The 21,346-nt window shown below is 34.5% G+C and overlaps 1 protein-coding gene across 1 annotated transcript in view; it reads right to left on the bottom strand.

Annotated features, from left to right (window-relative positions):
- Nucleotides 1–15,694: 15,694 nt before the first annotated feature.
- The window catches only part of LOC138712998 (glutamate receptor ionotropic, NMDA 2B-like), a 584,228-nt gene continuing 578,576 nt past the window's right edge, over nt 15,695–21,346 (bottom strand). Inside the window, exon 16 of the mRNA XM_069844679.1 lies at nt 15,695–16,105. Within this exon, the coding sequence (XP_069700780.1) occupies nt 15,695–16,105 (411 nt within the window). The remainder of the gene's footprint in view (nt 16,106–21,346) is intronic.

The raw sequence follows: 21,346 nt of genomic DNA, 5'->3' as shown, positions 1-21,346 counted from the left end.
AAAAATGGAAAATATACTTAAACATAAGATCACATAGGTGCATTTTCTTGGTAATTTAATGGTGGCATTGGTCTCAAATTTTTACCAGATCTTACTTATTTTCTTGTAATAGTGAAACTCAATTTTTATTTTTATAACTTGAAAATGAAGATAGTTTCATAATTTTATACATGCTGTGAAAATTATTTTTCCCAAACTCGAATGTTTTAAAATATCACAAAACCAACAAATCTTTCTCAAATTAAGTAAAAAGTGAGTTTATTATAACTGTATGTATATGCAAGTTCTGATAAAAATTTAGGATCAATGAGATCATTGGTTTACCAGGAATTTGTACCTGTGTTATCTTATGTTTCAGCCTAGATCATATACCCAGATTGCTCTGCGTTATAGGCTTTGACGGTAACAACTTTTGTCAGGTTTACTATGCTGCCATCTAGTTGTTACATAAGGAGTCACGTCATAACTCCCATTTGAATTGCATTAGCGACTGTACTGCCATCTCGTGTTCGTTGACGGCGGCGATCCTGGCGTTTGTTCTCTTCAAAGTGCAACCGATTTTAAAGTAGGAATGAGAATCTATATGTGACCTGGGGTTTCAGTATATTTTCGACTAGTTGCAACAATTAAACAAATTATTTAGAACAGATGAATATTCTAAATTTAGTGAACTGTATATCATTCAATTCAGCTTTCTTTCGAGATTCAGTGGTTAAATTTATGTATGACTATCTTAAATATTGTAGTAGGTATTGTCAAAAGTGTCAGTACATGTTTCAACATAAGAAATACCAGTGGCGTAGCGTCAATGTAAGCTAAAAAGCTCAGCTTCCCCAGTTAATAACTTAATAATTTCATAATAAACCTGCAGTTTATGGGCAAAATTATTTATTAATTTTAATAGAATTTATATTTACGCGTTAAATATTGTGATGCAGCAGTAAACAAGAAGCCTGCACACACCAGCTTCCAAGCAGACTGGTTTCTTACACTCATTCTTCTGTGTAACCCACCCCGCAGATTTTCCATCCCTTTCTAACTAAACTACACTGGTAGCAAGAAGCTAGCTTTGACATTGAAAATTAGTAGTTTCCGAGTTATCCCTTTTCGTCAGTTGTGTTCAGTTGAAGTGTTAGTGTGCATTGTGGCTGATATAATAAGTAATGAGTGAAGTAACAGTTCCTGACACCAATTTACTTGAATTTTTTAGGACAATTCTATTATCAAGACTGACTTACGAACAAAAGTGTGATCTAAAAAACAAATGACCGACTCCCTTGCTGTTAATGAAGGATGCACTCAAAATACAGACGCATACTTACGTAATGATACTAATATTGTATCTATTGACCGTTAATATTGTGATTTATCTAAGTATGACAGGGAGTGAGCGAATGTTATACGTATTCGTGTCTATTTGTTAGAGATATGTGTAAACAGTGAAATCATATTTTACTATGTACCATTTGAGGTCGTGTCTTATTGGTGTTACGAGGTTCCAACCAATCTTCGACTATATTTTTTTTTTACAACTCATTTTTTTTTCCGACTGCTGACTTGACATTGACTACTATTTATTTTAAGACTATATGTTTGTAATACGTTTTCTCATATTGCATGAAAGACAACTTGAGTTAGCTTCCCCTGCTCAAAATTTAATGCTACGCCACTGATAAATACCTCGCTGCCCTTGAAGTTAGAGACATCATATTTCTTACACTTCATCCCTTTGCTATAAGTATTCTTGCATATAAATTTTATTATGATCAGATGAATAGTTTTCGTGTTACTCAAATACAAAAATTGCATATTTTCAAAATCTATGTATTTTTACATAATTTAAGTGCCCTTATATTTCGTAACACGTTACAGTGGTAGCTGTTAGCTCGGATACTTTCTAAAAAAATGTGATAATCTATAATAAATTGTGAATTTTAAAAATTCAGGGTAGGAAATCAGGCTCGCCCCAAGAAAAACCATAATACTGTTTTTCTACCATAAATTCCACTTACGACTCACTGAGATTTAAAACCGAGCCTTTAGAATGGAATGCAAAGACTTGTCATTCGGGTAACGGTTCTCTTCTTCTTTTATAAAATACGATGCGCGTCCAGAAAGCAAGTTTTCCTGGGGCCGTTTAGAAAAAGAAAACACAATTGCATAGAAAGATTTATTGGATCAGATACAGCAACTGTTGAGCTATTTTTCAACATATTCCCCACTGGAACTGAGGCATTTGTCATACCGTGGGATCAACTTTTGTATCCCTGTGTCGTAGAAGTCTGCCGCCTGGGATTGGAACCAGTGTGTGACAGCTGTCTGCACCTCTGTCACTGCAAAAATGTTGACCGGACAGGAATTTCTTCAGGTGTGAGAAACGGTGGTAAACGCTAGGCCACATACGGCTCGACGCACAACAGATCTTCCGCAGGAGTTCCGTTGGGAGGTTTTTGAGCAACAGCCTACAGCCCGGATCTGGTTTCCAACTATTACCATCTTTTCTTACACCTCAAGAAATCCCTATCCTGTTAGAATTTTCACAGTGATAGAGAGGTGCAGACGGCTGCCACACACTGGTTCCGACCTCAGGCGACAGGTTTCTACGATACAGGGATACAAAAGTTGATCCTACAGTATTAAAAATGCCACAGTTGAGATGGGGAATGTGTTGAAAAATAGCTCAACAATTTCTGTATCTGTTCCAATAGGTCTTTCAATGAAATTGTGTTTTCTTTCTGTAAACGGCCCCGGGGAAACTTACTTTCTGGACGCACTCCGTAAATAAACACCAAGACGAGAATTAATACGTACTAATTGCTTGATTGGAAACAATAATTCGTGTGCTATATTTTTGCAGTGGCATTGTGTCGAGCGATAAATGTGATTTGGATATGTGTGAGAGCTCGATATTTGAAATGTCGTGCAGTTCATCAAAGTTCTGTGAAGCGAATTCATAAATAACGTGCGAAGATAGGCTGAAATCTTAACGGAGCCATCGCGTAATCCTCAGAACCTAATATAAATTCTGATTATCTGATAAACCTTCCGAGTACATTTCAAGGACTTAACATCGACCACATGAGACCCCTAAACCAGGTTCATTACATCGGCTAGAAACTCTAAATATTTAAACATTTCCAAATTCTAACATATTTCAACATCTCATTTCAATAAATTTCTTGACATTCATTCTCGACTAAGGCAGTTTCAATCGTAATCTACCATTTTTAAATTAAAAATTGGTCAGTGTGAGTGATTGTATTTTTTTTACAATATGTGTTCTTTTTAGTAACTGCGAACGATTTCATTCAATTATTTTTCTACAGAACCGTCTCGATCTCAGCTACTTCTCTCCGGAGCATCCTCCTGTAACAAGAAAGAAAAAAATAGAGAGTTAGTTTATTACAGCTTTGGTATATTCTTTCCTGTAACGTGGCACAATACCTTTTAATTCCGCTGGTACCAAGGAGGGATAATAGCATTACCCCACATATGATTTTTCAATGTTATTTTCATTTTTCTCCATATTTATTTTTGGAATTGCACGTATTTGTTCGTTATTATGTCTACTAACAATCTGAATTAAGAATAAGATCAACAATTAATCTACTTTAAGGTGTAAATCGTATTTTTCCATGTGAGGTGATCTTGTTACCGTCTTTAATAATTTGTGTCATGAAAATTCCTGGATATAAAATGGAAATTGTACTTTATTGTTTTATTTTTTAGTTTGTCTGCTTCCAAATTTTGTGTTATTTATATCACTTTTATATTGCATATAAATTAAGCTTCCTTTATGAAAATGTTGCCAGGTTTGACAAAGCGTAATATATAATTTGGAAAACACACCTAAAAGGTAAAATGATTTACATTTGAAACTGTTAGGGAATCGAATATACAAAACGTCAGAAAAATGTACACCTAAGTAGCGTTTATGCTCATTTGCAGTAAGCAAGGGACAGTAGTATTATCAGAAATGTTAGAATGATTTGAATGACATATACCACGAGAAAAATAATAGTTACAGATTTATTGGCATTGATATCTAAACCAATCAATACCCATCGGTTAACATAACTTGAAATTTCCATTATCACTCCCATACAAGTGATTTTTCAATATTTGAACCAATCCTTTGAGGGCACTAATGGCTATTTCCTTCACAATGCTGTGTGTTAGGTCTAGATTTTTACATTTGTTGGCAAAGAAGGAGGGTATGGTACCACGTGCTACCACCACAGACCTATTACATCAATGTGGGACAGGCTATATTTATCTTTATAGAACGGGATTGTTGGTTCATAGATGCGTTTCTTTTCACTGTCCACCTCATGCGGTTGATCTTCATGTGTCTCAAATCTGATGGTGGGATCGAGAATGTATGCCGAGTTGTTCTAATGGCAATGATATCAATTTGCCGAACACTTCCTTGTGTGGCTAGTCCCTGCACCTCTTGATGGACTGTAAACCCTACCTCCTTCAGTGCCTCGGCCAGCATATTCATATTATCATGGTCTTTTGTTTCCTATTCTTCTGTTTAATATTCCTGTGTGTTATGCTATTCTAAAAGTGATTTTTTTAGAAATAGTTATTAGTGCAGTATTTTTCGAGATGCTCATTGTAGTATAAATGGTGTTCGAATATTTGAATGTCAAGAAAGAATAAATAGGTTTATATTTTTATTCATTTATTTTTAGAACTTTTTAAAATTCTTTTTTAAGATTTTATTTTAGTATAAACAAATGTATTTGAGATGTTCGTAATTGTACAGATGTTATCCGAATATTTAAATTTGAAGAATTAACTGAAATGATTTCCAATTCATATTATTATTACTGTGACTTTTATTGCTTGTAAATACGTTTCCCATCATGTAAAAACTATAAGGCGTTGAGTTGGTCTTAAATAGAAGAAGGCAAGTTAAAATTTACTGAATATGTTATCTCATAATGTCACCAGTCACAAAGTTAATTAATTTTCGTATATGTTTTCAACAAAGTAGAATGGAACTTTTGAATCACTCTGTATTTTTAAATAAGACGATTGTTTTACATTTTATGTAGGTATACAGAGTGATTCACGAGGATTTACCGCCACTTACGGAGCTTATTTCCGAAGACATTCTGAACAAAAAAGTCATATAAACATGTGTCCTAATCTAAATATTTTCATAGTTACACTAATTTGTAGTTTTTAGTAAAATACCTTTTTTTTTCTTTCGTTTTAAGGGTAAACGAATATTAATAATAGAGAATAAACTATTCAAAAGTATCATTTCTTTTATTGGCTAGTATTCTGAAGCTAAAAATGTTTTGTTAATTGCTTTGCACAGATTTTGCTTTTCAGTTTTCTAACTAAAAATTACATCACTATTACACAATTATCACAATTGTTACAAAACATACGACTTTAGCAACTTGATTCTGTGCAGTTTAATTATGCATCCTAATGTAGGTCTAGAGTCTTCAAGAATTTATAGGAGTGACATGATTTGTAACAATTGTTGTGATAAATACGTAAGAAAAATGTAATTTTATAGTAAAAAATCGAAAATAATTCTGTACGAAATAACTATGGAATTTACAACACATTTTTAGCTTCAGAATAGTAGCTAATTAAAGAAATGATACTCCTGAATAGTTCATTCTTTATCTGTAGAATAATGGTATTTTACAAATAAATTCAAATTAGTGTAACTCTGAAAATATTGAGATTAGGACACATATTTATATGAAATTTTTAGCTCAAAATGTCTCCGAAAATAAGCTTCGTAAGTCACGATAAATTCTCGTGAATCACTCTGTATAGTCAATAAAACATAAACTGTTAAATATACCAAATGCTTAAAAAAGATCGGTAAATGTATTACCCCTCTTGGTAGTAGTACCGTGTTCATACAATTACCAACGCCAAATGCCAATTATTGTTGATGCTGTGAAGTTTTCTCAGAGTTCCCACAAAAATATGATTTTGGACAACTGACGTTTTTGCTAAACACTCCTCAATTTTATTATTATTGAACATTAGTCACCTATGACCTATTATAACAGGTTGTGATTCTATGCGTTTTTCATGACTTCCTCTATATTACAGAATTAAAAAAAATAATTTCAGTTAAAAAAATTGCCTTATATGTGCAAAATCATTACCAACTAACTGCCTTCGTGCAGTTCAAATAGTGCTAACAAATATTATAGTTAAGTGTTGATTGTTTCAAATTAAATTATCCTGAATATATAATGGGAAACATATTAACAAATATTAAAAATAAACAGGCTACTAGTTTAACATTTGGAAAGTAAAATTAAATATTACTTGAAGAAACTGGCCATTACTCTGTACTTGACTGAAGGACAAAATAAAATAACAGAGATAGTGAAAATGATTGTAAGATCGTACTGCAGAGTTTCATCACAAATATTAATACCATTCCAAAAGTATAATTTCATTAAAGTGTTGCATAACCATTGTAAGAATTTATCGCGTACCGTTAGTTGGACCAGGAAAGTCACCTTTCGCGTTAAAACATTTCTCCTTGCTTTTATAAAGTATTTTAAGTATCACCATTGTGTTTTCCCATCCCCTTAAACACTCTTTGTAACAATTTAAAGGAATTAAGAAGGTATTTATTCTGTTCAGAGAGAGAAAAGGGTATTACTACACAGTTTAAAAAGGAAAAAGAAAACATTTTGTGCTGGATGTAATCAGGGGATTTCAACAGCACGTCGAGGCATTACGCAACTGGGACTAGCGAGGCAGTTGAAAGAGAAGTTGCAGGTGAAATGAAAGGATTATGTGAATGGAAGTCAGAAGATGAAATAGAAGCATACAAGAGATTTACTTTATCATTAGAAAATTAAACTGTAGAATTAATTAACTAATTAAAATGTGCACAGTGATTCGTTTTCCTTCTCCAATTTTTTCTTTTTTCTATCTTTCGAAGATGAGATCTATCAATTTCTTCCGGTCTCAATTTTGTCTCTTAAATAGTATTCCCATATCTGTCTTTCCATTAAGTTTAAATTGTAAGGCCATGTTTGTAATCCTTTTTTTTTTCATTCTTTCAAGTCCTCTCAAGTTCTGTATCTTTTTTTTCTGTCATTCAATGAAAACTTTTAAATTGCTCTTTGTCTCAATAGGTAACCTATACATTTTGTTGAAAAATGTTAAATAGGTATAAAAGTACATTCTAAGATGTCGTTATTCATTTTATAGCAAAGATTGCCACGTCCTTACCTGTAAGTTGCATATTTTATTAATAAACAAACAATAAAATGTTTCAGCTTCTATGTCTTAATCAGACTAAAATGCTTCGGCGTTTTTTCGATGTATTCAGTGTAATTTCTAACTTCATGATCAGGCAGGTACGTTTCTCTAATTTCAAAAGTCTGCTAATCTAAAGTAAGCCTACGTGTTTTGTTACATGATGAATAAGAAATATATTTCCTTTTCTTTTATTAATACATACAGATGTTATATTATCGTAATTTTCTCTAAAATTCAGTGCACGGGTCTTCTGACCGTACGCGCTTTGTACTTAACACAAGTCCTACTTTGCAGGTCTCACTCCCCTCACCTATGATTATATCCAACCACTCTCTAAAAGAACATACATACTAAATGAAAACACATTATATAATATATCCTAACCTAAAACAGACATAAAAATGTATAATTGGGTAGATACCATTAACCCTTCGTCAGTTCGTATCACAAACTTCAACAGCTGCACTTCTAATCTGTCTCGCCTTCAAGAGAAACAATCCAGTCTTTTGTTCGTATTCTCTACTCCCCATGAGGTCAAGACATGCAAGGGAACTCCTATTCTGATTTAGCATCGAGGGTGGTAGATATTTTCTCAGTACTTGTTCCAATTCGACACACTGTAAAAAATATGTCTGTAGGAATCCTTTCTCTGCAAAGGGGACAAAGGCGCTCTCCTTCTTCGTTGACAATTTTATTACCCTTCCATGCCCCCAATCTTAGCCACGCTGAACCTGCTCTACTGTCTTTGTTACACACCTCCCCCAGTTAAGCATGAGATCTGATTGTAAATGTAGTGAGGACTTTTCCGAACATTGGAGCTCAATCTACTGCATTTCGATATCAATTAATCGCATCTTCACATTACGCCATATATTCCTCCTGTTATTAATACCTCTATCCCACACCCATCCCATTCCTATATTATTAATAATACAAAGGGAGAAAGAAACTGGCCATCGTACTCGTTATCGTCTGGCTTATTTGCTTCATGAGTGACACGTTGGTGTCACTTATGTGTTTCAAATCTGTTCGGACATTTGACTAAACATCATCAACAACAACAACAATACAAAAATAATAAATAGGAGATGGAGAAGTTAACACAGAAGTGTATTACTCGACCAAGGCCAGTGGAGTCCTACAGCCCGGAGCCGTGGCGCTACTGCTCCTGCGTTCGTAATACCGCATCACGATAGTTCACATTACGCCCGCGGCTCCACTCGCCTTGGTGGAGTAATAGCTAATAAGTAAAAGAATATTATATTGTTTTCGTTTTCCGGTCACAGTCCGTCTTTGCACTGTCATTCCCTGCATTATCTGAGAAGATACAGTCCGTATTTCACGAGATGATTCCAGCAAGGAATGTGAGTTTTTCCCCCACTCTTATAACCTATCCCCGACAGTGAACCGGCCGGCCATTGACTGAGCCTTGTTTGTCCCAGCTGACCAATGACACCACTCACATCCACCTGCTCCTTCAAGAACGCTGAGTTACTGGCTTACTCTCTCCTCTTACCCCGCAAGGACCACACTCCCCGCACAAAGATTCTCTCGTGAAATTTGAACAGTACCCACTCCACCCCTCTCTCTCTGCGTGGTGTGCGGGTTGCATTCCTATTACATTACAATTCAATGGCGTTTGGCAACCACTGATCAATTTGAATGTAAGCAATTCTTCCAGAGATGCTTTACATTTAGAAAGAAGTTGCATCTTCGTAGCTTTCATCAAACAGATAGAAGAAGATTTAAAAACCACTTGTTTTATATGAATTAATCTGTACTTTAAAAATAAATTACTGTACCTATAGCCTATATAGAGTGTACCGTAAGTAGTGTCAATAATTTTAGTGAGTTATTCTTTGAGATAGTCTATTTAAAATCATAAAGTTTAATACGATTTTGCTCGTTTTTGCTTCGTTTTCAAGATAAAAATTGTTTTATATGAAATATTTCATAGCGTGTTTTGAGAAAGTCATTGAATTACCAATATGCTCAGTTAATTTAAGAGAGCAGTGTATTACTGTGATATTCTGCTTACTGACCTAAGCGTTACTTCGGCGCAGAGACTACAACGTGTTCATAATATGTGCGTCCGTTTCGTCTGCAATATTCGCCGGGCTGATCACGTAACACCATCCCTCCAAATGTTGTCTTGGCTCAGACTAGAAAATCGTAGGAAAATCCACTGTCTTTCCCTCCTCTTTCATATATTGCATTTCTCCACTCTTGTCTACCTTGCATTTCATTTTCAAAATTTATCCACCCACCATAACCTAAACACACGATCACAACACTCCTCAATATTATCCATTCCCTCCCACCGAACATCCTTATATTCATCTTCTTTCACTGTGGCTGTTCCTCGACTTTGGAATTCCCTACTGAGTAATGTCAGGGACTGTCAGACATCAAACCAATTTAAGAACAGACTAAGGAAATATTTTTCTAACAATTCTTGTTAACAATAATAACTGTTTCAAGTTTCTCAATGTTTAATGGTTACATAATATATCACAGAATAAATAATTAAATTATCTCATTATTATTATTATTATTATTATTATTATTATTATTATTATTATTATTTCTTACTAATGTTTATTATTGTTTCACACATTACTTATCCAACTTTCATTATTTACTTTCATGTCGTTTTACGGTCTCGATATTAATGTAATAACTATTGTAAGCCAACTTACCCAATTAGAATTGGAGTCTGGTTAGGCGGAAGAGAAGGCCTGCTGGCCTTAGCTCTGCCAGATTAAATAAATAAATAATAATTATTATTGTTATTATTATTATTATTATTATTATTATTATTATTATTATTATTATTATTATTATTATTATTATTATAAGAAATGGTTGAAAGAATTTCAGTCTTGTCTTTTAAATGTGCAGAAATTTTATCTGAACAAATGTATCTTTTCGTTCTACAATGTTACTTTTGTTCGGATCAAATTTATGTACATTTAAACTAAAAACTAAAATTATTTCAAACATTATTATAATACACTGCTCTCTTACATTGATTAAACATATTGAGAATTAAACCAATAACTTTCCCAAAACACGCTATGAAAAGTTTCATATAAAACTATTTTTATCTCGAAAACCAAGAAAAAACGAGCAAAATTATGGCTATATTAAACTTTTTTTTTATATCTCAAAGAATAACCCCCTGAAATTCATAATAGTAATATACGTTACAAGAGCGGTATGTTGACATTTTCATGGTCGAGGAAAAGATTGAAAAAGCGAAACGTAGTTGAGCTTTTTTAATTTCCGAGAACATGAAAACAAACATACCGCTCGTGTATTGTACATTATTTTGTGCGAAGATCGTTTATTACATACCTGAAATACGAATTTATAATTAGTTGGAATGAAATCTCCATGTTGGTTTCTGTTTAATGACGGCAACTTCGGAAAACCAAAATATCTTTCTTCAACATTGTTGCTTTAAAATGTTTTCTGTGTTTACTATACTCCAGCAGGCCGAGATATACGTCTGTCTTTTTTTTCCCCCAGTCTATAAATGCGAACTTAAAAAAAACGGTTAAGGTTATGTAATGATTTATTTTTCATTTTAATATTTCAACAATATTATTTATATAACATATTGCAGTAATAACATCGGCATCTGGAATCTTGTTGATTTTTTCACGGCTTCCTTAATGTTACTTGTATCGGGAACGCAATAAGTTTCGTGGAGTAGTAGACTTTACTTAATTTTTGCAAATATTTAAAACAATAATTAACATTGCAATTTAGGTGAAATTGTAGTGGTAAGTTTCCAATTTATAATTATTACTATGTTAAACGTCTCTAAAAATAATATGTTAAAAGCCTAAAGCAGTAAAATGAATGTCGCGCTTAAGCGGTAAGAAGAGGGAAATTGTTATGCGTGTTACGTTGGGAATACTGAATGTGGTATTTCACACTTACCGCGTATTGGTTCTGTGCGGAAAACAAGCAAATACGCACGATCTCGCACAAAATTACTTGCGGTTCGCTCTGTATAATTAATTATTAATTATGACTGAATTACATCTTTTAGAGTACCTTCAGTTTAAACTTTTAGACATTTTGTATGTAAGCTAACTTAAACTATTAATCAAGTTATCTTTCTACGATCCTATTATTTTCGAATCTAATATTTGGAAGACGGTGGGTATTGACGTACATCAAACACAGTTTTTATAAAATCTCCAACAGATTAGATAATACTTTATTAAGGAAAGCGCAGTAGAGACGCAGCGATGTTAAAGATGATGTACGCAAAGAATTGATATTTAACTCGAACAAAACATTTCACAGTAGCGATTCAAAAGATAGTGTTGCAGTGGAAATTCTCACTACATTAGTTCTAGTCGTTCCAGAAACCATCGCATGAGTTAGTCTTTGTATTGCTCCCCTTGGAAATGGCGCTGTGGTCCATTTTAGAACTGATACGGAGGTGATATCACATGTTTGCTTTTATAATATGATCTTTTGTTCTGCCGTGTATTGTTTGCTTCTTTACTATCCTGACCCACTTCGTATTGAAAGATTGGAAAGTTTATAAATAGGTTAAACTTGATGTAGTGTAATGTAACGAACAAGTTAATAAAATGCTTCATTTGCCACGCACTACAAATGTTAATATTCGCTATTCGGCATGTATTGAGAGATTCATGGTGATGAAGCGGCTTTGAAGAGGTTTCTCTTCTGTTTCTCTAGCATTATAATCCCACTACTTTACATTATAGTTAATTGATACATTTTAAGGACAAGATGATGTTACATTACATAACTAATTGAACATAATGCAGTGTATGGTATAGCTCGCGCAAGAAACGATTACCGAAAAGCAATGGTGGCGTTGCTGTCTGTTTTGACGTGTGTATGGAGACACGCCGAGGGAGCGAGAAATTCGGGCCGATGGAAGTACTGTCTCTTCCAAGAAGATGAACAAATGAGGACATTGCTGTAGAAATGAAGAACGTAGAAAAAGAAAAATTCGAAGCTAATTAAACGTGCAACGTACGTTTACGAATGAAATAATAATACCGTGCGATGCAAGACACGTATTCACATGCAGTAGAACAAACTAAAGTCGTAATGTAACTATCATAACGCAAGACTGATTCTATCAATGTCATTTCTCTTCCGACTGTACTCTTGAATATCATTCAAGCTATCTCGTGATCTTTCCTGTCGCCCGCTCTTCCTTATCGCATTATTTCATTCGCATTCCTTCCGTCGGTATTCCCTGCTTGTGAGACCTATAGCAAGGCGAAGGGTACAGTACAGCTCATGAATTTTGTCAAGACACTCGCGATTTGCAGTACGGGAACAACGTTTCTGTGAAGGGGGTAGTAGTAGAAGGAAAAGTCGGGTGTATGTCTACCGAGTTCAAGGCAAAAACTAACCCATTCCGCTATAATTCGTAAGTAGACACATCCGATATGGTGCGCAGTTCTGTAGGAAGAGTGGTGGGAGTGTCTTGACAAAATGCATGAGCTGTACAGTTTGTTTTGCCGCATATTGCATTATATTACAATTCTAATAATGTTGATACTCTCACTCATAAGGATTTAAGCTGTATAGAGAATGGAGAAATATTTTACCGTGCATACAGTACTTTTCACATGTCTACTGTAGAAATTTAAGATGGTGGAGCTATACCTACACCGGTGGGGGCCACACCCCGTAGCTCTCTACGAAGTAGTCCTTTCGTATATCCCGTGACGATCTGCTGTAAAAATCTTCATGTGGCCCCGGGTAGTTGCTGAAAAAAAAAAGAACAGGTCAGGAATTGAGGCGTTCTCTGGAATAGCAACTTAACGTACGTTTAAACATTCTGATTTTAATAAATATAAAAATTAAGATTGAACAAGGTATAAACCAAAGTTTTCAGTTAGCATTTCTCTGGTTAGCTTTATACAGAACTGTTAGTAGCATTCGAGGCCGTCAGAGCGCGGTTAATTAGTGTGAGAGTTTAAGCGTAATCGCGGAGTTAAAAAGACGCCGAGAGGCGCTGAGTCACACCAGTCAGTTTGATTAGAATTTGTTAGTCAGATGACGTGTTATTCAATTGTACGTTAAAATTTTTTATCAGTTTTCATTGTTAGTGAGTTGACGTGTTACTCATTCTGTGTTAAAATTGTTATTATTGTGGGTTTTGTTTAGAATTTGTTAGTGAGTTCACGTGTTACTCAGTTCTATGTTAAAATTGTTATTATTGTGGGTTTTGTTTAGAATTTGTTAGTGAGTTCACGTGTTACTCAGTTCTGTGTTAAAATTGTTATTATTGTGGGTTTTGTTTAGAATTTGTTAGTGAGTTCACGTGTTACTCAGTTCTATGTTAAAATTGTTATTATTGTGGGTTTTGTTTAGAATTTGTTAGCTGACGTGTTACTCATTCTGTGTTAAAATTGTTAATATTGTGGGTTTTGTTTAGAATTTGTTAGTGAGTGTTACTCAGTTCTGTGTTAAAATTGTTATTATTGTGGGTTTTGTTTAGAATTTGTTAGCTGACGTGTTACTCATTCTGTGTTAAAATTGTTAATATTGTGGGTTTTGTTTAGAATTTGTTAGTGAATGTTACTCAGTTCTGTGTTAAAATTGTTATTATTGTGGGTTTTGTTTAGAATTTGTTAGTAAATTGACGTGTTACTCAGTTCTGTGTTAAAATTGTTATTATTATGGGTTTTGTTTAGAATTTGTTAGTGAGTTGACGTGTTACTCAGTTCTGTGTTAAAATTGTTATTATTGTGGGTTTTGTTTAGAATTTGTTAATAAGTTGACGAGTTACTCAGTTCTGTGTTAAAATTGTTATTATTGTGGGTTTTGTTTAAAATTTGTTAGTGAGTTGACGTGTTGCTCAGTTCTGTGTTAAAATTGTTATTATTGTGGGTTTTGCTTAGAATTGGTTGGTGAGTTGACGTGTTACTCATTGTGTTAAAATTGTTATTATTGTGGGTTTTGTTTAGAATTTGTTAATGAGTTGACGGGATACTCAGTTCTATGTTAAAATTGCTATTATTGTGGGTTTTGTGTAGAATTTGTTAATGGGTTGACGTGTTACTCAGTTCTGTGTTAAAATTGTTATTATTGTGGGTTTTGTTTAGAATTTTTAGTGAGTTGACGGGATACTCAGTTCTGTGTTAAAATTGTTATTATTGTGGGTTTTGTTTAGAATTTGTTAGCTGACGTGTTACTCATTCTGTGTTAAAATTATTATTGTTTTGGGTTTTGTTTAGAATTTTTAGTGAGTTGACGGGATACTCAGTTCTGTTTTAAAATTGTTATTATTGTGGGTTTTGTTTAGAATGTGTTAGTGAGTTGACGTGTTACTCAGTTCTATGTTAAAATTGTTATTATTGTGGGTTTTGTTTAGAATTTATTAGTAAGTTGACGTGTTACTCAGTTCTGTGTTAAAATTGTTATTATTGTGGATTTTGTTAAAATTTGTTAGTGAGTACACATCTTACTCATTATGTGTTAAAATTGGACGGGGTTACACAAGACCAAGCGCCAAAAACCTGTTTCGATATATTGACCAATGAAATAAATCTGTTTTTTTTAATAGAAAATGTTATGCAAGAAGTATTACAACATTCATACTATTACAAAAAAATAGCGCAAATAATACCAAAAAAAGGCTAATCGATTTTTGATAAGAGACCAGCAGTTGAATTAATATTTCAAAGCAAAATAAATAAATAAATTTTATGCTATAAACGAATTGTTACTTATAAATAGCAGCAAAATTCAGATATCGCATTCTTGATTTTTTCCGAGTTAAATTAGCCTGCCTTCAACAGATTTGTGCAAATATCTCATTTTGTTAAGTTGTCGGTTGGTCTATTATTGCGTAACTCCGTCCAGCTGTTATAATTGTGAGTTTTACTTAGAATTTGTTAGTGAGTTCACATGTTATTCACAATCAGTTCTGTGTTAAAATTATCGTTATGTTTTGTTTAGAATTTGTTAGTGAGCTGACGTGTTTCTCAGTTCTGTGTTAAAATTATTATTATGAGTTTTGTTTGGAATTTGTTAGTCAGTTGACATGTTATTAAGTAGTTACCTGATAAAATTATTATTTTTGAGCTTTGTTTAGAATTTGTTAGTCAGTTGACATGTTATTAAGTAGTTACCTGATAAAATTATTATCTTTTGCGTTTTGTTTAGAATTTGTTAGTGAGCTGACGTGCTATGCAGTTCTATGTTAAAATTGTTGCGAAGGTAAGAGAAATCACATGAAATTATGTGGCAATGAGTTATAGAATTGGGAAGGAAGGGTTGCGTGACACATTATATAGTAAATAATCTTCCTATATTCGCCTGGAGAGATTTGGGAAACAACGAAAACCCAAGGCAAGATAATCAGCTCTGAAGACCGAACCCAGAATGTGCCAAATGCAAGGCAGACGTGTTATTATTACAACTCTGCGCTAGGTGATCGTTGACTTAACTGTGCGATATTTAGTGCAGTACTACCTCCATGCGGACACAGCGGAGTCCTACCAGTTAGTATTTTGTTGAGGAATCTAAATTCCAACCAAGGGACTTGCCTGGTGTGGACGGCCGCGTTCCCCCACGACCAAGCCAACGACTTGGACCGCGGACGGCTGAGGTTCCTGTTGAGACGCGGCCCGTGCACCTGGCACATGGCGGCGGACGCGTGCAGCTGTAAATCCGCCTCCAGCTCTGCCACGCGGCGCTGCGCTGCCCCCAGCGCCGCCTCCATTCTCCCCAGCAGCTCGTCACATCCCGCCGCGTGACATCGCGTTAGGACGAGACGCCGCGGCTGTCTCGGGGGAGCGGCGGGCTCCAAGCTGCGGCCCATGCTCTGGAAACCATTCCAGATTTGAATTGTTCTTCAAGTCCTCTAGGGAATAACTCTAATCATATCGATAACTGATAACTGAAAAACTTCTTTCCTTCTAAACTGAAACATATCTTGATACAGACCCTGGTGATGCCTTACTTTGACTGTTGCGACGTTTTGTATAGTGATCTTAGTGTTGAATTGTCATTGAGGCTTCAGCGTGTTCATAATGCTTGTGTTGTTTCATTTTTAACAGCCGTCGCTATGATCATGTCTCCGAGTATTTCTTTCAATTATCTTGGCTTCGTTTACGGGAGAGACGTTCAGTTCATTCACTCTGTTTGCTGTATCAGATTTTAAATAATTCCACACCTATTTACCTAGTTCCTCGCTTCACACTTTTAGCATCCCACCACAATCGTGATACACGTTCACAGCATAACCTTGTTCTATCAATTCCACATCATCAAACATCTCTCTACTCTGCTTCCTTCACAATACACACAGCTAGAGATGAGCTTAAACGACATTTTCAAGTATCTGTGACAACTGTGACTGTGACAATTGAATATCTGTGACTTTTATCGGTGATTTTGTCACACCGATATTTTATATCGATACGTAGCATGAATTGCACCGATATTTTGTCACAACGATAAAAATTAGCAGGAAATATTGAAGAGCAGTGAAATATGAATACGATTTCTCTATACACACCACTCATCAGTGATTTATATGGGAAAATCCAACAAAGAAATTATGTACATGTACCATTAACAAGTAAATACCTACCTAACTGAACAGTAACATGTCAAAAGGTAACCTCATGTGCCAAGAGGTTATATTATAGATATTGAACCAGTTGATCATTTTTAAATGTAGTTGGGTATGGAGAAATTGAGGTTATATGATTATCCTAATCGTTTTAAAAATTGATCCTTTTTATTGTATATAATATAATGGATAAATTATTTTAAGTCGTGCATTAACATTATAATATTGAGTCATAGAATAAAAATTAATGAAACATAAGTATTCGGAAAAACATTGGATAATAATTGCAAAGCAAAACAGTTGTTCAGACAGGATTTTACACAAGATTAAGTACTGATAACCAATGGTGTTATTATTTAAATCGTGTAATAACTACATAATTTATAATAAGATGGAGAAACTACCGCCAGATTGCTGTTATTGTATCTTGCGCACGTGCAAACCTATGACGTAGAGGAGAAAATATCAGTCACAGAGTACTGAATACGGAGCAGATTTCGATAGCGATATTTTGTCACAGATATTTCCCGTCATCAGTCACAGGTTTATCTGTGACAAAAAATACCTGTGACAAAATATCGGTTAGTGAAATATCGGCCATCTCTACGCACAGCCCGTTCCTGGAATTCCTTGTCACAGGAAATCAGGAGCAGTCGGAGTCTGAAATCTTTTAAGTACACTCTATTTAGAAATGTTTTTATTGAACAGAACTAGACTCTTGTGGAAGTTTCTAAATAGTCTTAAATGACCAAGTTGTTTTTTTTCTCCCCTCTCTCTTTTTTTTTTCTTTTCCTTTTTTATTATATTGATATATCACTTAATCATTTGTATTTGTATGCGATTTAGTACAACTTTGCTAATCAACAGTTTATGTCTTGTAACCCACATGTATTTTCCTATTAATATATTAACTGTATACGGTATCTCAAGTGAATTAATCGTCGAATTTAACTCGAGCATTTTAGATCTTATAAATTGTGTGTGTGTTTGTGTGTGTGTGTGTGTATATATATATATATATATATATATATATATATATAGTCCTCTTATGTTATGTAACTGATTTTGATTATGTGTCATTTTCTACTTTAATTTATATTGTCCTTATATTATGTAACAGATCTTGACTATTTATAATTTTATATTATAAAACTGATCTTGACTACTTGTAATTTTCTACTATATTTTATGTAATTTCTAAGGTATCTTCTTTTGTGTTGTTTTATAATCTAATTTTGTATTTCATGTATATTGGAAACCTGGTTGAGTGGAAGAGAAGGCCTCATGGCCTTAACACTGCCAGACAAAATACTACTACTACTACTACTACTACTACTACTACTACTACTACTACTACTACTACTACTACTACTACTACTACTACTACTACTACTACCACTACCACCACCACCACTGTCGCAGTGTTACTTGTATCTGCAATTTATATTTAAATGTCCTAATCGTGTCAATCCTAATGGGTTGGGGACAAATCGCCACAGAAAATTGACCACAGAGGCAACTCTCCACATAATTGAAATTGGTATCAAAGACAATTATTAGCCACACATTAAAATTCAAGGCAGTACTCAAATTCGCAACAATTTAGAATACATTTCCATGGCAACACAAGACAAATCCAGAAGCTGTTTTGGAAGAGTTGTTCCTGTTTATGGATTGTGGAGCAGTAGCAAAATATTTAGTGTGAGCCTCCCTATTTTTTGGCGTGCCCACCCCAGCGTCCCCCTCCCCCGATTTGAAAGTTCTGGCGCTGTCACTGTTCACAGGCTATATTACAAACAAATAATATAAAGTAAAAGATTAAACTGAATAAAAAGGCGAATGGCAAAGAGAAGAAGCGAAGAAATGATTATTACTAAACATATTTATATTGGAGTGGATTGCTCGTTAATAAGTATTTGCACTAATTAATTGTGTTAGAACAAGGAAATTCTTTATTTAACTTGGTTTTTAATGTCTGTTTAAAGAAGATGGAACAAAGACTGGATAAGAATTATATAAGAAGACATAGCCGTTTGTCCATCTAAAGCAGAGCTTTCCAAACTGGGTGTCGCCTGAAGGTTTATGGGGTGTCGCTAACTGTTTGGTATATTTCATTATTTTGAGCTATTAACTCATAATAACTGAAAAGAAGTAAGAGAATCGTTGGTCACCCCTTGCTTACCTAGCTGCCTTGTAGATACGTGTCCTTGACAGGCGCATAGATGTGTGTATATTTATAGTATACAAGTACAGGGACACCATTTTAATTTTGTTTCAATTTTTATCGTACCTGAGTTTTTTTAATGTACTTCACTCCCACCCCTTCTACTAATGAAGTTCAACCGTCCTCCACACAGAACCAAGGCCGCATATACAGTCATAGTAGCCTTACAGCCATAGTAAACAGTACGTTTCAGAAATATGTTCGCGTTTTCCAGCGACGAAAGAGCATTCAATATTGAATAATTTTCGCACAGATACTGTCGTCCATTTGCCTACGTCGCATCCCGGTTTCCCCCACCAGCCCCTCTGTAAAGGCTAGTGGCTGGGCTGTCTTAGCTTTTTTCTGAGAACATTAATTTGTTAGAAATTGGACGTTTACGTAATGTTATACAACTGTTTAAAATAACTTAAATAAAAGGGCCTCATTAAGTAATTAATTGTCACGTGATTTCCCCCCTTTCTACGACCCTGCGACATAACCTCTTGGACGGACAGTAGATAGCACGTCTAAGTAATTTTATCTTTTCGGATCGGGCAGAAGTGAAGATTGAATTTACAGTACGTAAGGTACTCTTTTATAGAGTAGGTACAAAATTATTTCAACACGAGTTACTAGTGCGAAGGATGAAACTGGTAATTAGATAAGGATGAGAATATCTTAACTGCAACAGAGCAAAATATCTGCCTTAAGAGACAAGTTAGCAATTTGTTCTCGGAAAGTGAAAGAGGGCAGCTATGAAATATTCCCAAATACATCTCACTGTGATTCGAAGAACGAAATAAAAGATTCAATTTACAAGTATCTGACATTACTCACAGATAAATTCGAAAGTTACTCCCAGATCTTAACACAAATGCTAATGACTGGATAAGAAATCCATTTTTGTCTTCTGAAGTTAGTGGACTCTCCTTAGCAGAAGAAGAATTGGCAGAGATTAAAAATGATAAGAATTTGAGGTTAAAACACGAAACAGGTGATTTGGACAGATTCTAGATTTCACTTGAAGATTTTCCGCATCTTGCTAAACGTGCTCTTGTGGTTTTGTTGCAGTTTTCAACCTCATATTATTGCGAAGCAGGATTTTCTGTGATGTCCAATATCAAAACAGTGAAACGTAGCAGTTTAAAAATGCTGGATGAAGAAATGCGAGTGAATTTATCCCATATTCGTCCAAACAAGAAATACATTAAAAGATTCGCCAAGCACATGTGAGCCACTCAAACATTGAAACCAAGGGTAAAAAATAAATTTAAAAAGCCGCCCTAAATAAGAGTTCGAATAGATCGGCCTACTAATCAATTCATAAAGAATAATCATTAAAAACTATTGTGTGAGAATTTGAAAAAAAAAAAAAACGTTAAGATAAATGATACGAAAACATAGGAAATCATTTACAATAAAAGTTTGTTGGGTACAAATGATTACTAATTACATAGCTAAAGATGATTTTAACACATGGGATCCTATGGCATCAATCGTTGCATCAAAAATTTTAAATTGTTTAAGTTGATTTAAAGTTTCTCCTGGGATCGTGCCACGGGCACCCAACATGAGCCCAAAAACTGTCCGATATGTGATGTGGTATTGTGCTCCAAGATGCTGACAACAAGGCTCATATATGACTTGTTTTTCACGACACACCTCTTGTGGTTGTTGCTCATGCATCTCGAAACGGATTGTGGGATCAATAATGACACCTTTATCCTTCTGCTGATCAATTATGATGATATCAGTAGTAGTAGAGCCATCAGAAGAGACGCAACCAACCTCCTCATAAACCTCATAGGAAGCATTCTGGCGGATTAAAGCTGCGATGAGAGAACGAACTGTATTATGTCTGTTGATTCGGAGCAATTGATTGTTTTCTTCATCTCAGAACTCTATGTAAATGTTTCTTTTGTCTCATATAATATTTTAACAATACTCGAAATATGTATGTTTATCTTATTAATTTTATGAAGGGTGTATAAGTAGCTTATTTAATGTGTGGAATAAATTACTTTAATTTGAGGGACAAGGGTGACGCACTAAATTTTCATAGTTTGCTGGGGTGTCGCCATATAAAAAAGTTTGGAAAGCACTGATCTAAAATCTAATAACCTCTCTCTATAGTTGAAATAAGAATTTATTTTATTGTAAAATTGTATGATTAAATCTACTCTGTACTCTTGATTGAAGGATTAAGAGAGATTCAAGTCTTGAAAGTGTTTTATTGGCAGCCTTACTGTAGTCAGAGACTACACGTTTTCAGAGAGTAAGGCAAA

Source organism: Periplaneta americana, chromosome 14 (assembly GCF_040183065.1).
Source record: "Periplaneta americana isolate PAMFEO1 chromosome 14, P.americana_PAMFEO1_priV1, whole genome shotgun sequence".
Taxonomy (NCBI): Eukaryota; Metazoa; Arthropoda; class Insecta; order Blattodea; family Blattidae; genus Periplaneta; species Periplaneta americana.
Note: the sequence above shows the minus strand (reverse complement) of the source record. Positions and strands in the feature narration are given on the sequence as shown.